This window comes from Lagopus muta, chromosome 2 (genome assembly GCF_023343835.1).
Source record: "Lagopus muta isolate bLagMut1 chromosome 2, bLagMut1 primary, whole genome shotgun sequence".
Classification (NCBI taxonomy): domain Eukaryota; kingdom Metazoa; phylum Chordata; class Aves; order Galliformes; family Phasianidae; genus Lagopus; species Lagopus muta.
Window position 1 is genome coordinate 62578696 of NC_064434.1, and position 14823 is coordinate 62593518.

The 14823-nt window shown below is 38.0% G+C and overlaps 1 protein-coding gene across 3 annotated transcripts in view; it reads right to left on the reverse strand.

The window, feature by feature from the left end:
• The window catches only part of UST (uronyl 2-sulfotransferase), a 160013-nt gene that overhangs the window by 22726 nt on the left and 122464 nt on the right, over window positions 1–14823 (reverse strand). For all 3 annotated transcript variants that reach the window (XM_048935252.1, XM_048935253.1, XM_048935254.1), the window contains exons 6-7: window positions 13546–13643; window positions 12472–12629 (exon numbers count right to left, since the gene is read on the reverse strand). In XM_048935252.1, coding sequence (XP_048791209.1) covers window positions 12472–12629; window positions 13546–13643 — 256 coding nt within the window. The remainder of the gene's footprint in view (window positions 1–12471; window positions 12630–13545; window positions 13644–14823) is intronic.

A 14823-nucleotide genomic window follows, 5' to 3' on the forward strand; every position in this document is an offset into this window, starting at 1 on the left:
CAAGCTCCTTGACAGCATCCAACTGCACTCAACTTACGCTACTGCACAGCAAAGTGAGAAATATTCTTACCTCCTGCCTACCGAGTCCCCGCTATCCTTCCACAATGCAACACATGCTGTGGGAATCCACACAGCTCTGTGACAGTGACATCAGTGGAAAGCTAGGAAATGTCTACCTGGTTATTTGCAAGCCCTGAAAGTGAGCTTTGTCTGACCAAAGTCAGATGTCTACCTACAGCTGAGATACCCTCTTAGTATTCTATAGAGGTGGTGAAAGAGCAAGGCCTTTCATCCTAAAATTAAGTCAACATTTCTCTTTATTGATAAAAAAGAAGCTGAAAATAACTAATTAATTTAACACAAAAGCTACAAAAAGAGGCATTAATTTTATGATGGGTTAGAAAAGCCATTGGGAGGTGACTGTACTTCTTGGAGGAAGGACAGGAATACCTAACAGTCCGGAAAAATTCACCTGAATGCCTGAATGTCTAGGGAAAACCAATAGGAGTTTTATAGAGAAACATCCATCCAGTACTGCAAATGAGTCTAACTGTCTAAGCATGGCTGTATGAATACCACAGAAGTAATGACATACTGTCAGTGACCAATACTTCATTCAAGCAGTAATCTTATTTCTAAGATACCTAAGCAATTTCTGATATCAGCTGATATTTACTATGTATCGAAAAGTGATCTGATCTGTAATTGTGAGGATAGAGAAGTTGGGAGGAAAGAGAGAAAAAAGACCAGAAATAAAAAGTAATAAGTAGGATGCTAAATTGAAGAGCACAATAAAAGTGAAGGAAATAAAAAGAAAGCAGAAGGCAAATATTAAATAAGTGATTGAAAAGCAGTTTTACCACTGCTTTTGTCGAAACTGAACTGTAGCTTCTAACATACTGAGAAAAGGCCACTGCTTTTGTGGCTTTTACATTTTTTTTTCAAATCAATCTCATCTCAGTGACATTTTCCTCATAATGCACCGTGTTCCCAATAGCCTATCATTTGTTCATGGATAGAAACAAACAAATAACCTCCCTCTGTTCTTTTTTTGCTAGCAGTGCTTGTTATCCCTCTCTTTGCCTCCTTTTCCTTCTGTGAAAAATAAGACATTCAGTAACATAGCAGACTGTTTGTAAATGAGTCAAACCAGTCAAAAAGCCGGAGTGGAAAAGACAAGTTAGGTATGCATTCTTAGTTCCAAGCCCTGCATTTGCATGTTCTGTAGCACCAAAGATGTAATACTCACAATGATTTAGGGGTATGTATGTACTCATAGATTCACTGCACAGTAATACAACAGATTTATGTACCCTTCAAAACTCAATTAGGAGAAAAGCTATGGAATAGACAGACCACTATAATTATCGATTCAACATTCTCACTACACAAAAGGTGTTAGATGGAATCATACCACAGAAGGCATAGGATCACGATATATTGTTTTATCACTGACCTGGCAGGACATGAAGTTTCTTCTCATGGCAGATGCACAGGGCTAAGTTAATTCAATAGTAACAGGGAAGCTAGAATGGAGGAATCACAGAAAGCCATAGGGAAAGCAAATTGACTGTGAAAAGGGAATATTTCAGGGCCTGAGAACTGAGCAGGAGCACGCACATGGACAGACAACAGATGCTGCTCCAGATATTCATCAAGCAGCAAAGCTGGGAAGGATAGATAAATGCTTGGGTTTATTTGTTGTAATGGAGCAATTGGAGGAAGATGGCTATTTAAAGCACTGCCCCCTGGATAGATCTTTTATTTCTCCCGAGTCTTCAATTATTCTTCTTCTCTTTCTCTTCCGTACCCTCATTTCCCCTGAGCATGCACTCAGCAGCAACTTGCATTCCCCAGAAATACTCCCACTAGCTGCCTGGAAAGACATTCATGCTAGAGGGCAAAACATTCTTCTGACATGAAGATGCCTTTAAAACCACAAGTCATCTTCAGAAATCAAATTGCATGGAGGTTCATGAAGAAATTCCTCCAAGACCAACTTTGGAGGCAAGTGAATTCAGACGACTCATAAGCATCAGCAGTAATTTCATTTGAGTAAGCATGTTTGGTATTTTCCCCCCAAACCACACACCTCTTCGCACGTGCATTTCTTTTTAAGATATTTTCTTATTGGTCTGTTTTTATGCTCACATTTTGCCCTCAGCCTATATGATAAAACTGTTTGCTGGGTGAGCCCTGGAGAACCAAGCAGACCAAACACTAATGCTCATATGGATTTTATTTAGAGGGGGGAAAAATCCCTTAAGTTGAGTAGTTATGTTATTTTGAACTGGTTTTATATTTTATGTGTACATAGTGGAGCTGGAATTTCAGGGCTGGCTTTTGTTTGCATTCATCATGAAACATTTGTTATATGAGCTGCTGCTACTGCTACCAAAACAGCTGCTGCTCACTGCTAGAAAACCAGAGCCCATCTCAACAGTTTCTTTCTTTCCCTGGTAAGTCTATCTGGAAAATGATGTTTCTACAGAAAACTGCCTTTGTTAGGCTTCACCGTCATCCTACAGTGAACCTAAAGAACATCTTTTATCGACCCTGAACACAGGCTGGAAAAAGGACTGATAAATTAGAGCAGATGCTCCTGAAATATCTACGACTAAAGGCAGATCAGGACTACAGCTGTATGAGCTCCCTGCACCGCTACACCTCAAATGTGGATGTCTTCCCATCAGTTGCTCTTAGGATTTAGCCAGAATTCAGCTTACCTGTCCTAAATCACTACTTTCCACCATCAGGAAAAATGGAGCCGTAAATTGAGTACATCAAATGGATTGATCTCCCTTCACATAAAAAATTTCTTTGCCCTAGAAATGCTGCTGTCTAGTGGCTAGGGCAATCTGTAGGAGACTGCTTCCCTATCCAGAAAAAAAAATACAACCCACAGCCATCTGACAATCTACGCAATTTTCAGAAGATCTGAAGGCAAACCATGACCCAGCAGATGAGTGGACTGCAGCCTGAGTGCTGAGGTCAGACCCCCTGAACGGCACATAAGCTGAATTTTAATACACTACTGACTTTGTTACAATTACTGAAATACTTCAGGGCTGTTCTTGCTGCTTCCTGGCAATTTCATATTGGCAGTGACCTCTCTCACCTCATTCTCATTTTTTAAGTGAAAATTTACCCCAGACTTCAGCAGAATTTCTGCAGGACTCCACTCTTTTTGAAGTAAGGGGAGGCTACCAAACAATTAATGCCTATCAGTTTAACTAATTTTATCTTTCAGGAACTTTTTTTTTTTTTTTTAAATAATACCTGAACACTTACACTTCTGAACAGGTTTTGGACAAGATCCTGCTGAAAATCAATCTTGTATCATCTCATATCCATGTACTTGCTGACTCCTTCAAGGAACTAGCTGATCTTCAAGTCTCTAAAAAGAGTCGTACTGACTTTTCTCAGACGTCTAAGAGTCCCATTTCTTATTACAGTTAAATGGGATTCTTTCACCTGTAGCTGTTCAGATCATCATCACAGCCCTTAGAGTAATGTTAACTACCTTCTATTCTTACAATATAGCTGATGAGATTTTTAAAGTGCGGATAGAAAAAAGCAGCCCAACTGGAAATAGCACACTAATTAAAGAACACAGTAAGATCACAATTCAGAAGAAAGGAGTGAGAGGGAAGATGAGACCAGAGAGCAGTAGTCTCATCTTCCCTCTCTCAAAGATGCTCTTTGCTACTACATTTATAAATTTGTGATTCAGCCCCAAGAGCAGAGAAAAAGAAGAAAAATGGAATCCTTCAAGCCACATTTAGTAAAAGCCTCTTCTCTTGTACAGCTTCTTGGAAAGTAAATTTTCAAGATGGCAGGTCAAAAAAGCTGGGAAATTCCAGCTGAGAAAGGAAGTTGGGAGCACAAAATCCAAGAAAGCCTTCAGCAATGGGGCTCTGAAGGTTCACAGGAATGGTGTGAAGTTATGCTCAAGTGAGCAGATTATCCCCTCAGGAGTGATGGCTGGGAGACAGACCAAAAGAAACGTGTAGCAGCTGAGAGCTACTCTGCTAACACATTTCCTTACTTTTAATTCCTATAACTGTAATTAAGGACCAATAACTATTTTTTTTTCTTTTTTTTTTTTTCCCCCCCCTAATAGCAATTACAGAAGTCTTAAGGAGATCTAGAGGTCTTCAGATGACTGGAAGACGCCCACTATGACCTCTAGCGTAATTAATCTCTTTAGAGATACACAGGACACAGGTGGGGAAGGGGTCACACCTCACAACTCAGCAGGCACTTGACACTTAGTATCATTTATTGATTAGTTCTAAATCTCCTTATACTAACACTTCAATCTGCTTTACCCACAGGATAGGCAAGAACTTTTTCTATTATAGCCTTTTCACCCTTGAGTGTGCCTGACTGTCAACTCCCCCAGTACCTAATGCCTCCCTCCCCACCTCAGATCTTTTAGCTCAGACATGGCTGAAAAAAACTTTTGGTATTAGCTTCAATGCCTTTATAGCAAGCTGTATGCAAGAAAGAGCCTCACTATAATTTCACTACCAGAATTCATGCTCCTTCGTGTTTTCCTCATTTTAATTATTATAGCAAATCATTTTTTATCACTGCAAAACCTGATTATAAATTGCTATGTTTATGTGAAAACCCAACATAATTCTCTAGGAATGGCTACTCATCTCCGTAAAATAAATACAGGTAAAATCTCGCTAATTACATTTCTTTTTCATATTTACTTTACCTCTAATACTTTCCATGACATTTCAGAACCACCAAAGATACTTTCTGATGCTACTCGCATTGCTCTTACAAGATGTCTTGGGGATGAGAACAATCAATTTAACATAACCTACTCTATTGCTGTTACAATGGACAGGTCTTATGATCAGTTGGAAAGGTAAATTACAACAGCCTACTTTGAATACTGAAAGGATTATGCTTCTGAAAGCAGACTGAATAGTCAGCTTGGGTCTATCCCACACTGCTGCTGTTTCTTCCATGTCAGATAGGCTCAATTTTCAGTTGAACATATTTCTCTCCAAACACTGCCTGAACACGTACTGTGGCACAGAGTCTTAATCATGCCAAATTCTAAGTTGTTACAAAGATACATTACTAACACGAGTTTTTCCTATTCCACCTCAGGGAGCTTGGTTGTTCCCATATAGGTGAAATGAAGACCTGTGAAAACACACTAGAGCTGAAGCAGGCCCATTAACTGAAATTCAGCCATCCGCCCTGTCCACTATGCCTTATACTGTCTGAAGAGAGGTCAAAGTTGTTAAAGAAGCCATTTGCATAGTGTTATCATTTTTTACTCAAATGTTACTTTAAAGCATACATAATAATGGAGGTATAAGTGGAATTTTATTGATTAAAATAGCATTTGTGATTTTATTTGTAAGTTAGTGAAGAAGGAATGAACCATCACTGCAAGCTTTAATTGTCGGTCATAAAAAAAATTCTGTCATTCTGTCATCAGTGACCTTGGACTATTTACAAGACATTCCTAATGCTGTTATGTGAAGGCAGCATTCCCTCTGTACCAGAGCTCTAACAATGCTGCTTGCCCATGCATTTTTCATCTCTTTATACTTGAGGCAGGAAATACTGTGAAGATGCACCAGGGAATTAACCTTGGATGAATAACAGGAGCACTGTTACAAATCTTTAACATCTTTAGTGACTGATATGCTCATTAGATAAACGTTACAGTTTCTTATAAGACACCAGCATCAACCCTTCTGACACAAGAGAATGCACATGAATTCTTGGCATATGGGATGCAAGGGTTTGGCTGACTCACCCCTTGTGATTAAGACCACAAATATGTTTTGTTTTTAGTTCAAGAAAGTATGAAATTACATCTGTGTTGGTTTAATCCAAAACCAGACAGCCCATCAATAGGTCCGATAAAGGGAAATTGAAACAATGCAAGAATCATGAAGATGTGGAACAAAATGCAGAATCTGGAGGCTGAAGTCTTTTGGAAATGCACTACACAATGAAGATGAAGCTGGAAGTGGTCTTGCTTTCATAATACTACAAGTATAAGTGTATTATGCAGAAAATTTAACAGAGAAAACTCTGTTCATGGTGGAGAGACTTTGACAAGAGTACTAAAAAAATAAAGCATCTGACTTCTAGCTTTGCCAACTGATAACCATTATGAAAAAGGTGATGGAGAGGAACAGTGTTGTAGACTGCAAAGCACAAGCTGAAGTTCTGAACACAAATCAGAGACGTATAGGCTTGGTCTCTGAAAAAGTTAATAAAGAACCACATACTCAAACAGCAGCAGCAAGGATACACAGCATCCAGTGAGGACTGTGTATCAAGGGAAGACAATGCCAAAGAAACAGTTTCCAGAGAGAACTAACAATTAAAGTACGGAGAAAAAAAAAAAAAAAAAAAGGATGCAGCCTCTCAAGGAAATCCTTTTCTACTAGAACTAAACTTAATGCCCAAGCTGCAGTATTAATGCAAGCTAACATGTATTGTAGCCCACAAAAGAAAAAAAAAAAAAAAAAAGAAAAAAAAAAAGGAAAATTTCTATAATTCTATGTAACACTTAGCATATTTCTACAATACCTTGTAGGTTGTCACAGTTTCTATGAGCTCACATGATCAGAAACTTGCGCAGAAGCGCAACATTTGATTGAGGTTTTTCAGAAGATGATCCAAGGGAACAGGGACTTCACCTCCCATTACATCTTCACTTCAGGAGAAAGGAGAACCATAGCAATAATTTTGGCAGATAGACCTGTATTTTACTTCCCTGTACTCTAAACTCAGGGAGCAGATTTACCCTGGATGAGAGCCCTAGTCTTGTCAGGCTCACAGGTACTTCACTCTTTTTCTCAAAAGGCATCATTCATTTTGGGTGAGATGATGCAATTATAGGCAAATCACAGAATCACAGAATGGCCTGGGTTGGAAAGGACCTCAAAGATCATCTAGTTTCAACACCCCTGCCATGGACAGGGTCACCAACCACTAGACCAGGCTGATCAGAGCCAAATCCAGCCTTGCTAGATGTTCTCCTGCATAACCGTGCACATATGGACCATATCTAATCCAATAAACACATGTTTGCAGGGAACAGTAAATAAAGCAGGCTTGATCTTGATACCTACAAGTTACCTGTGGGCTTGTAAAGCCTTACCAAATTCAACTTCAGTGTTGCTCACATCTTAAAATTAGGATTTAAACTATCCTGGATAAATCTTTTGGTGCCACAGTTTTGTTTCCCATATAATACATGCATGTTCTGTGATTGCCACACCTTTCGGAGCAGAATAAAAAAAACAACAGCTGTTATAAGCTGCCAATCTTTCCTGCAGTACTTGCCATAGAGATGCTGAGATTCTGAGATGAATCTCCAAAAGATCTAGAGGCTCCCCTGTAAAAGAGAGTCATGAGAAAGCTCACAAGTACTCAAATCTTTCCATGAGTTCCTATTCTTAAAACAGCTCCGTTTATTCACAAAGGGATTTGAATACTCTGAAAGTCAGAAAAGAACATATTTTCCTAATATGGAACTGGAAAAAGAAAGAGTGTTTCCACTGATTATCCTTATCACTGATTGCTGCATTCACTAACTTCAAGGCATCTCAAGATCAGGCAGCTTGTTTTTATCCCTTCACTCTAAAACTTATTTTCATGGCTTAAGAGTTAGGTAATATTTACAGCTTTTGACACTACCTTCGGCTTTATAAAACAAGCCAAGGAGCACAGTTTTTGTGTAGACTGTCCGAGGTGCTATTGACAAAATGGCAAATAAACTTCCTCTGGGGATACATGCTGTTACTCCTTCCCTTTCCTATCTTGCTTGCACACAAAGAAAAGGGAATTTGTTTCATAATACAGTAAATAATAACATAATTAAACACTCTGCATAGAGTATAAACTGCCTGTTCTCACATACTCATTGTTTTAAAGCATTCTTCTGGATAATTCTGAAAGTTCAGAGACTGAAGACATAGATAGCCTGTTCACATTCCTATTTGTATTTTCAGAACAGGATGTTGGGAGATAAAGAAGAAAACACCACCCAGACAGAATGTAAACTCACATGTGCTATTACCATTGGCACAATGTTCAGCTTCCCTCAAAATCTGAAAAAAGCAGGGAGATTACACCACCTTCTGGACAAAACTTTTAAAGCCAGATACACAACTATTTGCTTGCACATAATGGATGGGAATCTGCCACCAAAGCATTATACAGCTAGCTATTTCCTGAGGCCAATTTCATATTTTACTTCCACACACAGTTCAGAACTTTCCTTTTCTACTGAAAACTTTCACACAGCGTGACTGCTCTTGAGACTTGCTCCCTAATTAATTTTAGGGAAAGCAGAAAGCTGTTTTACAGGGAAAGGCAAAAGAAGACTCTGAAGATTTCAAGTTTTCCCAAGTTCTGTTTTAAGAAAGCAAGAGATGCAAAGAAATGATCCAAGGAATTTGAGAATTTAAATTTGATCTCATCTCATCTGTTCTTCCTCTCACATCAAGAGCAAAGTGTTTGTAGGTGAGAGAAAGATTGTGCATTTATGCACAAGAGATGAGAGAATTTCTACTTTTCTTTCCACTCAGCGTTGCCAGCTCTGCCCTCTCCAGCAAATACGGTTCATTAGAAGCAGGCAGAATTTAGAAGCTGCAGATCGCTTGTTCTATTTTTCTCTTAATTTAGTTTCATTTTGTACTGAACAAAGGCAGAATATAAGATGATGGCTGTTCAGAGATACTGCACAAGAAGCACTGGCTCCTTCCAGATTTCTTTCAATCTTTCTGCACTTTCTGACTATCAGCTAGGCCACAGAAGTGAGGTATAACCTGCAAAAATGAACAGGTCTGACCAGTTATTTTTCCTTTAGTTGTGCTTCTGAGAGTAAGGAGAGATTCTGCACGTAAAGTTATTCCGTAGCTATTTCAGGCTAAAGAAATACTTTCAAATTCTGAAGTAAGATTAATCCAAGGTTATGCAATTGGACCCTCTCTGCTCCAATGCTGGCAGAAAAAAAAAAAAAGAAAGGCAGAACAGTGAGCACCTTTTAGCATGATAGCAAAGAAACGTAATAAACAAAGTTACCTATCTATCTATCTCACTGTCCTCCCCTACTTTTGATGTCTTGTCAAAAGCTGTTGTTGCTTTCAAGCTAGAAGATGTTTACTACTTTGGGCAAGATAACCACTACAAGAACAGCTTGATTTGACATCAACATTAACAAGACACCTAATATCAAGGAGAGTAGAAAAGGAAAAAAGAAGTAGGAACCCTGCAGCACTGAAGAATGCTACAAGATTAAAAGATTCCATTTTAAGCTTCAGCACAACAAAAGCTTTCACAGTGTTGCATACTGTTATAAAACACACATCAAAATATTCAGCAACTGGATTTCCTCAGGGCAACATTTTATTAATGCAATGGAGGAAATTATTCTTCTCATGTCCTCAGACACTAAAATTCCTACCTTCACAGTCTCCTCTTGTCAGCTTATGCAAAACATAATGGAATACATCACAGGTGTCACCAACAAATGCACTTAAGTCACATTACATTTAACAGTTATCTCTGCCATTATACACGGGCAGACAGCTGCACTTACATTTCTTTGCTGCAATACTCTGCTATCTATCTCATCAATAGAGTCACAGTTTTACCGATCCTTTACTTCAGAACAATAGCTGTGAAGCATATTTGACAGTAAAAAGGCTCTGGGCTTTGTTTTCTTGCTTGGAGGACAATGAGTAAGAAATTTTTAATAAATGTTCTTAACTGCTGTCAGATGAGAAATTCTGCAGCTGGCAAAAAGGAGACAAAAGACACTTTAATAAGGTTTGCATAGTTAAAACAAAAAAATAGACATGAGAAGAAGAAAGCTTTGGTATTTCCCTATTTGTAGTATCTCCAGTCTACACTGAGGGCTCCTGAAAATAGGAAGTTTGCATGGATGAGAGCTGTAGTGAGCTGGTGCCCACCCAAAGCAATTGTAATAAGGAGAAGGGTCCGAACTTTGGAAAAAAGAAGGGACTTAACCCCAAACTCCCACACTGTCTCTTGAATGCTTTACAAGCGCAACTACAGAAGTATCCAAAGGTCACCCTGTGCAGCACTCATGGTTTTATGGACTTGAGTACATCCAGTATTTTACTACCTACAGTAGTTTTTAAAAATTTTCTTTATTTTTTAATATTCTGTATTTTTTTTAGAGTATGATATTGGTGAGATAGCAACCATCAATTTTCTATTTTACTTTACTTTGCATATAATCCACGGAAGCAGTATTGGATGGAAACTGCCTTTCTTCAACTATTTTCTTCTTTGAAGCAGATCTATAAATCCAAATGTTTAAATGTGTCTCATCTATAACAAGTGGGCCCTAGTACAGAGAGTCACTAGCCTGTGAGTGACTGCAAGGACCTCCTATACATCGTCCTCTACTGAATTTTTTCTCCTCTGAGCATGTTCATCTGATAAAAAAGTAAGTTCTGGAAAACTTTTCCATACAAAGAGAAGAAAGACTGTCAGAACAGTACCTCAGACAAAGCAGCCTGATTTATCTGCTGCTTTGCGGGGTCACCATGCAGCTGGTGGATACAATATTCCTCCCAGCACTTCATGATGCAACAGCAGAGGGTGTTGCAGATCAGGTCTAAGGTGCATTGAAAAGAACTAAGTAGCCTTTCTTACATAGTGCTTGCATTCTATTTTTTTTTTTTTTTTTGACTGATTCTGTTAAGTCTTTTGTAAGCATTTGCACCAACTCTGAAATATTCTGAAAATAATAATGATTTAAAAATAAAGATCTTTGCATGTACGAAAAAAGCAGAGTTAACACAAAGATGCTGCTTCTGTTCTATTTCTCAGTCTTACTCAGTGAATGGTAAAAAAGAATTCAACTTTAATCCACATGAGGAATACTGAAGGAAAGGGATGAATCTTCATACAGTATTGGGCTCATGCATGAAAGCCCAGAGAAGAGGAAACTGCTGCCCTGAAATGTGGGATCAAATCTCCCAGAGATACTGCAGTATGCACAGAGAGGAAAAAGATTCTCCAGCACTTATTCATTCTGGGAGACTGCTTATTTCACATTTCACAATTTCAATGGCACCCTAGTGAAAAATTAAGCCCCAGCGAGCTGTTTTTAGCTTCCCAAAATGGAAGAGAAGTGAAAATCTACATTGCATAGAACAGCTGAAAAACCGTATATATTCCCATAGAAAAATCTGCTGACTCTGGAAAGCATCCTTCTGTTGATTCTCTACCTCCTCCTGGCCTAGCATCTGTACAGAAAAAATGCAAGGAAGACTTCCACATGCTCAAAATATAGGTCTTATTTTAAAATTCACAAAGAAAAGCGAATGCCATTCCTTCTCTTTAATATTTCTACATTGCTTAATACAAAACTTTCAAAGATGCATCCCAGAAGGAGGGACTGGGCGACAGTCCTGAAGTCTTTCATTTTTTCCAAACAACTGATTACTACTACAGCTGCTCTCAATCAAAAGCCAGTGATAAGCTTCACGCATTACAAACAAAATTCAGTGTTTGAGGCATATGTTTTTAATATACAAATTAGTACAAAACATACCTTTCAGTGCCTGTAGACATTTCAATTGACATGAACGTAACAGTCACTGTACAAGAAGCAACTTTTACCCCTTCTTGGTTCATACCACATTAACAGCCCAATCAAATGCAAGTAGCAGACCAGTTCTGCCAAAATTATATGCACAGCTCCACAGAAGCACCTTATTTCTTGATTTAAGCATAGGATACAAACCTGTTCTCTAGACAGGCAGAACACAAAATAAGCAGTGGAAGGAATGGACTGAACAGAACAAGAGAACGCCTTCAGATTGATGCTGGGGTGGAAGTTAAGATGCTGATTAAGTGCTTCTGTTTTCATTTCTCTACTGAAGTTCACTGACCTCTTTATTTCTGACTGTGCTTTCTACTCAGTGTACTGTAGGTATACATTATTATTTGTACTTCATCTAATTTCTGTTTAAGTGAAGAATTATTTCACCATAGTTGGTTAAAATCACAGCAACTCAGTCAAGGTTGAGGGCAAATAAATATTCTGCTATTTAAGCGTGCCCGGTGTTCAGCTGCCCAACACATTTCCTCTAGGTTTCCTTATGTAGATATTGCTGACATTTTGAGAGTTGACACTTGTTTGAGAGCTGAATATGTCAGAATTAAAAGAAAAAGCCACTCCAGAGATAATTGTGAGGCTTTGGGACATGTGGCAAGATTACTGAAACACTAAGTGATTGCCTGGGAATGAAAACCACTCGATGACATTAAAATAAATGTAGAATACATACCCTACCCCATCAATCAAATCTGCTCTCTAAAAGGAATATACATCTCTTCACTGACTACATAATAAAGAAAAATTTACCTTTCAGTGATCCTCCAGATTTTGCCAACATTTGTGTGAATGTTATGTTTTCAATGGAAAAAAGTTACCTGGGTTTTTGTAGATGCTAAGAACATCCTTGAAATAATGAGGTAAGAATCTTTCTAATAAAAGCAGCACATCCTCCAACTCCTCCAGAATCCCCACAAGCAGGAAGTTTTCATTAACGTTCAGCTTTGCTCTTTCAAGGGCCCATTCACCAGGTTCCCTGTATGAAATTAAAGATGGGAGAGGAATAAAGATTAAAAAAAAAGGGGAGGAGAATGGGTGTTTAAATACACAATTACCTTAGAAACTCAAGTTGAATATGCAAATGTAAGCAAATAAAGTGAAAATACCTAAAGAAAAAAACTGTTTGTAAAGATACTTAAAGACAAAAGAATGAACACATTAGAATTTGTTATAAGTGCCTAGAGAAAATATGGCTTCTGTAATAAATTTTTGGAAATATCCACAGGTCTTCCTATTATGGAGAAATGGTGGCAATCAATAAATATAATACCTTGAAGATGAATAAGGTTAATAAGGAATTTGCTGTGATCAACAAAATAAAAGCATTTCAAAACAAGAAGGTATTTAAAATTGTTTACATATTGCATAAAAGTTTACTATACTACATCAATAACATGGCAACATGTGAATGGCATCAATAGACACATCAACACATCAAACATGAATAAGTTCAATTACAGTGGTAGAAGGCTACACTTTACATAATTTTAAGCATGATCCCTATTTATTACATGGAAACCTGGAATTCCTACGATATAGATCTGGTATCTGCATCTGAGCAGAGCTATTAAGTAGGTATTAAGTTAAGGCACAGGTAAAATGAGTATGTCAGGTCACTACCAACTCAGAAGAGAAAAATCCAGATGATTACATGCAGATTTGATACATTATTCAAGAGTGAAATCAAATAAAAAGGACAATACTATGTTTGTACATTACCCTTCTTATTAAAAAACATATTCACGCATGCAGTTATCACATGCGTCATCACATCGTGCTTATAATTTTCTATTGTACTTCAAATAACTATTGCCTCCGATCACCAGTTTTTGACAAAATAATGGTCAATGGATATTGCTGAGCAGACTGGGATACCTCATATATTTATTTACCTGCATCTTGGATGCTGCCCACAGAAATAGGGTATGATATAAAATAACCTGGGATTGGAACATTCAGGGTAGTTTTCAAGGATACACACATTAATGTCCTGTGGGTGAGAAAACAGAAAACAAAGTTGATTACTGTGTTTTCTTTATCAACAACTGTTTTGTTCATCTCATACCTTACACAGCATCTCAGAATCACAGAGTTTTGCTGAGGCCATACAAATTACCTTAGAAATAATCCACTTTCATTTTAATACTTTTAAACTTTATTGGAAAGCTGCAGGAGAAAAAAGTGATTTCTTTCGATAATGCCTTGCTGCAAATAACACCTTTTCATACTGGGATTAATGCGTGATTCACAGCAGGGCAAATGGATCGGCTTTCTGAATGAGGTATATAAAACATTCAAGATACTGTTTTCAGACTTTTCTCTGGGGCATATTCAAAAGAAAGAAAATGTAGATCAAATTGAGACAATTATTTTATTTATTCTGCTTCAGACGATGATTGGAATGAACAAATAAAAGCTGTAATTCACACAGCTTGCTCATGATATAAAAACATAAATCACCTTGGATTGCAATTCAGGACATTTCTGAGATGTTCAGAAATGAGCCTATCGTACAAACCCACATTGAGAAAAAAGCTTATTAGAAAGTATTTTATCACTTTCTTGATTCATCAGTCTATCAGAACTACTTACCGTTTCTCAACAGATGAGGCATAACTATTGAACCCCAAGGAACTGCATCCCACTTCCCATTTTACTCAGCTCAGTGATAAACATTCCCTACAGTGGGATTGAATTCCACTACCTTTATCTAGCCTAATAGAGCCTTATTCTGCAGGCAGATTCTAATGACACTTAAAGGGGAAAAGAAAAAAAAAAAAAAAGAAAAAGAAAAAGAAAAGGCAATGTAGCAAAGACAAATGATTCACATCTTTGTAAAAGTTGTCTTACTCATGTTTCTTCCACATGCGCTTCTACAATGCAGTGAGCTTGGTAAACCAACGAATAATCAGATGCATACTTCATTGAGTAAATGAAATGGGGCAGAGATGATTTTAATGCTCATCAGACCCTCTGAGAGCCAGAACTGCTCAGCAGCATGAGAGATGCACAGAGCAACCCCTGTGCCAGTCGGGGGGGGGGCAGTCCCAGGGCAGTGTGTGGTATGGAGTACAGAGGCATCATTGGCTTCTGACAACCTCCATGCAGAAAAGCTCTTCCCAGAACTGAAGTCCTAACTTCATTAGTTTCACATCTGGGTCCAAAAGCCT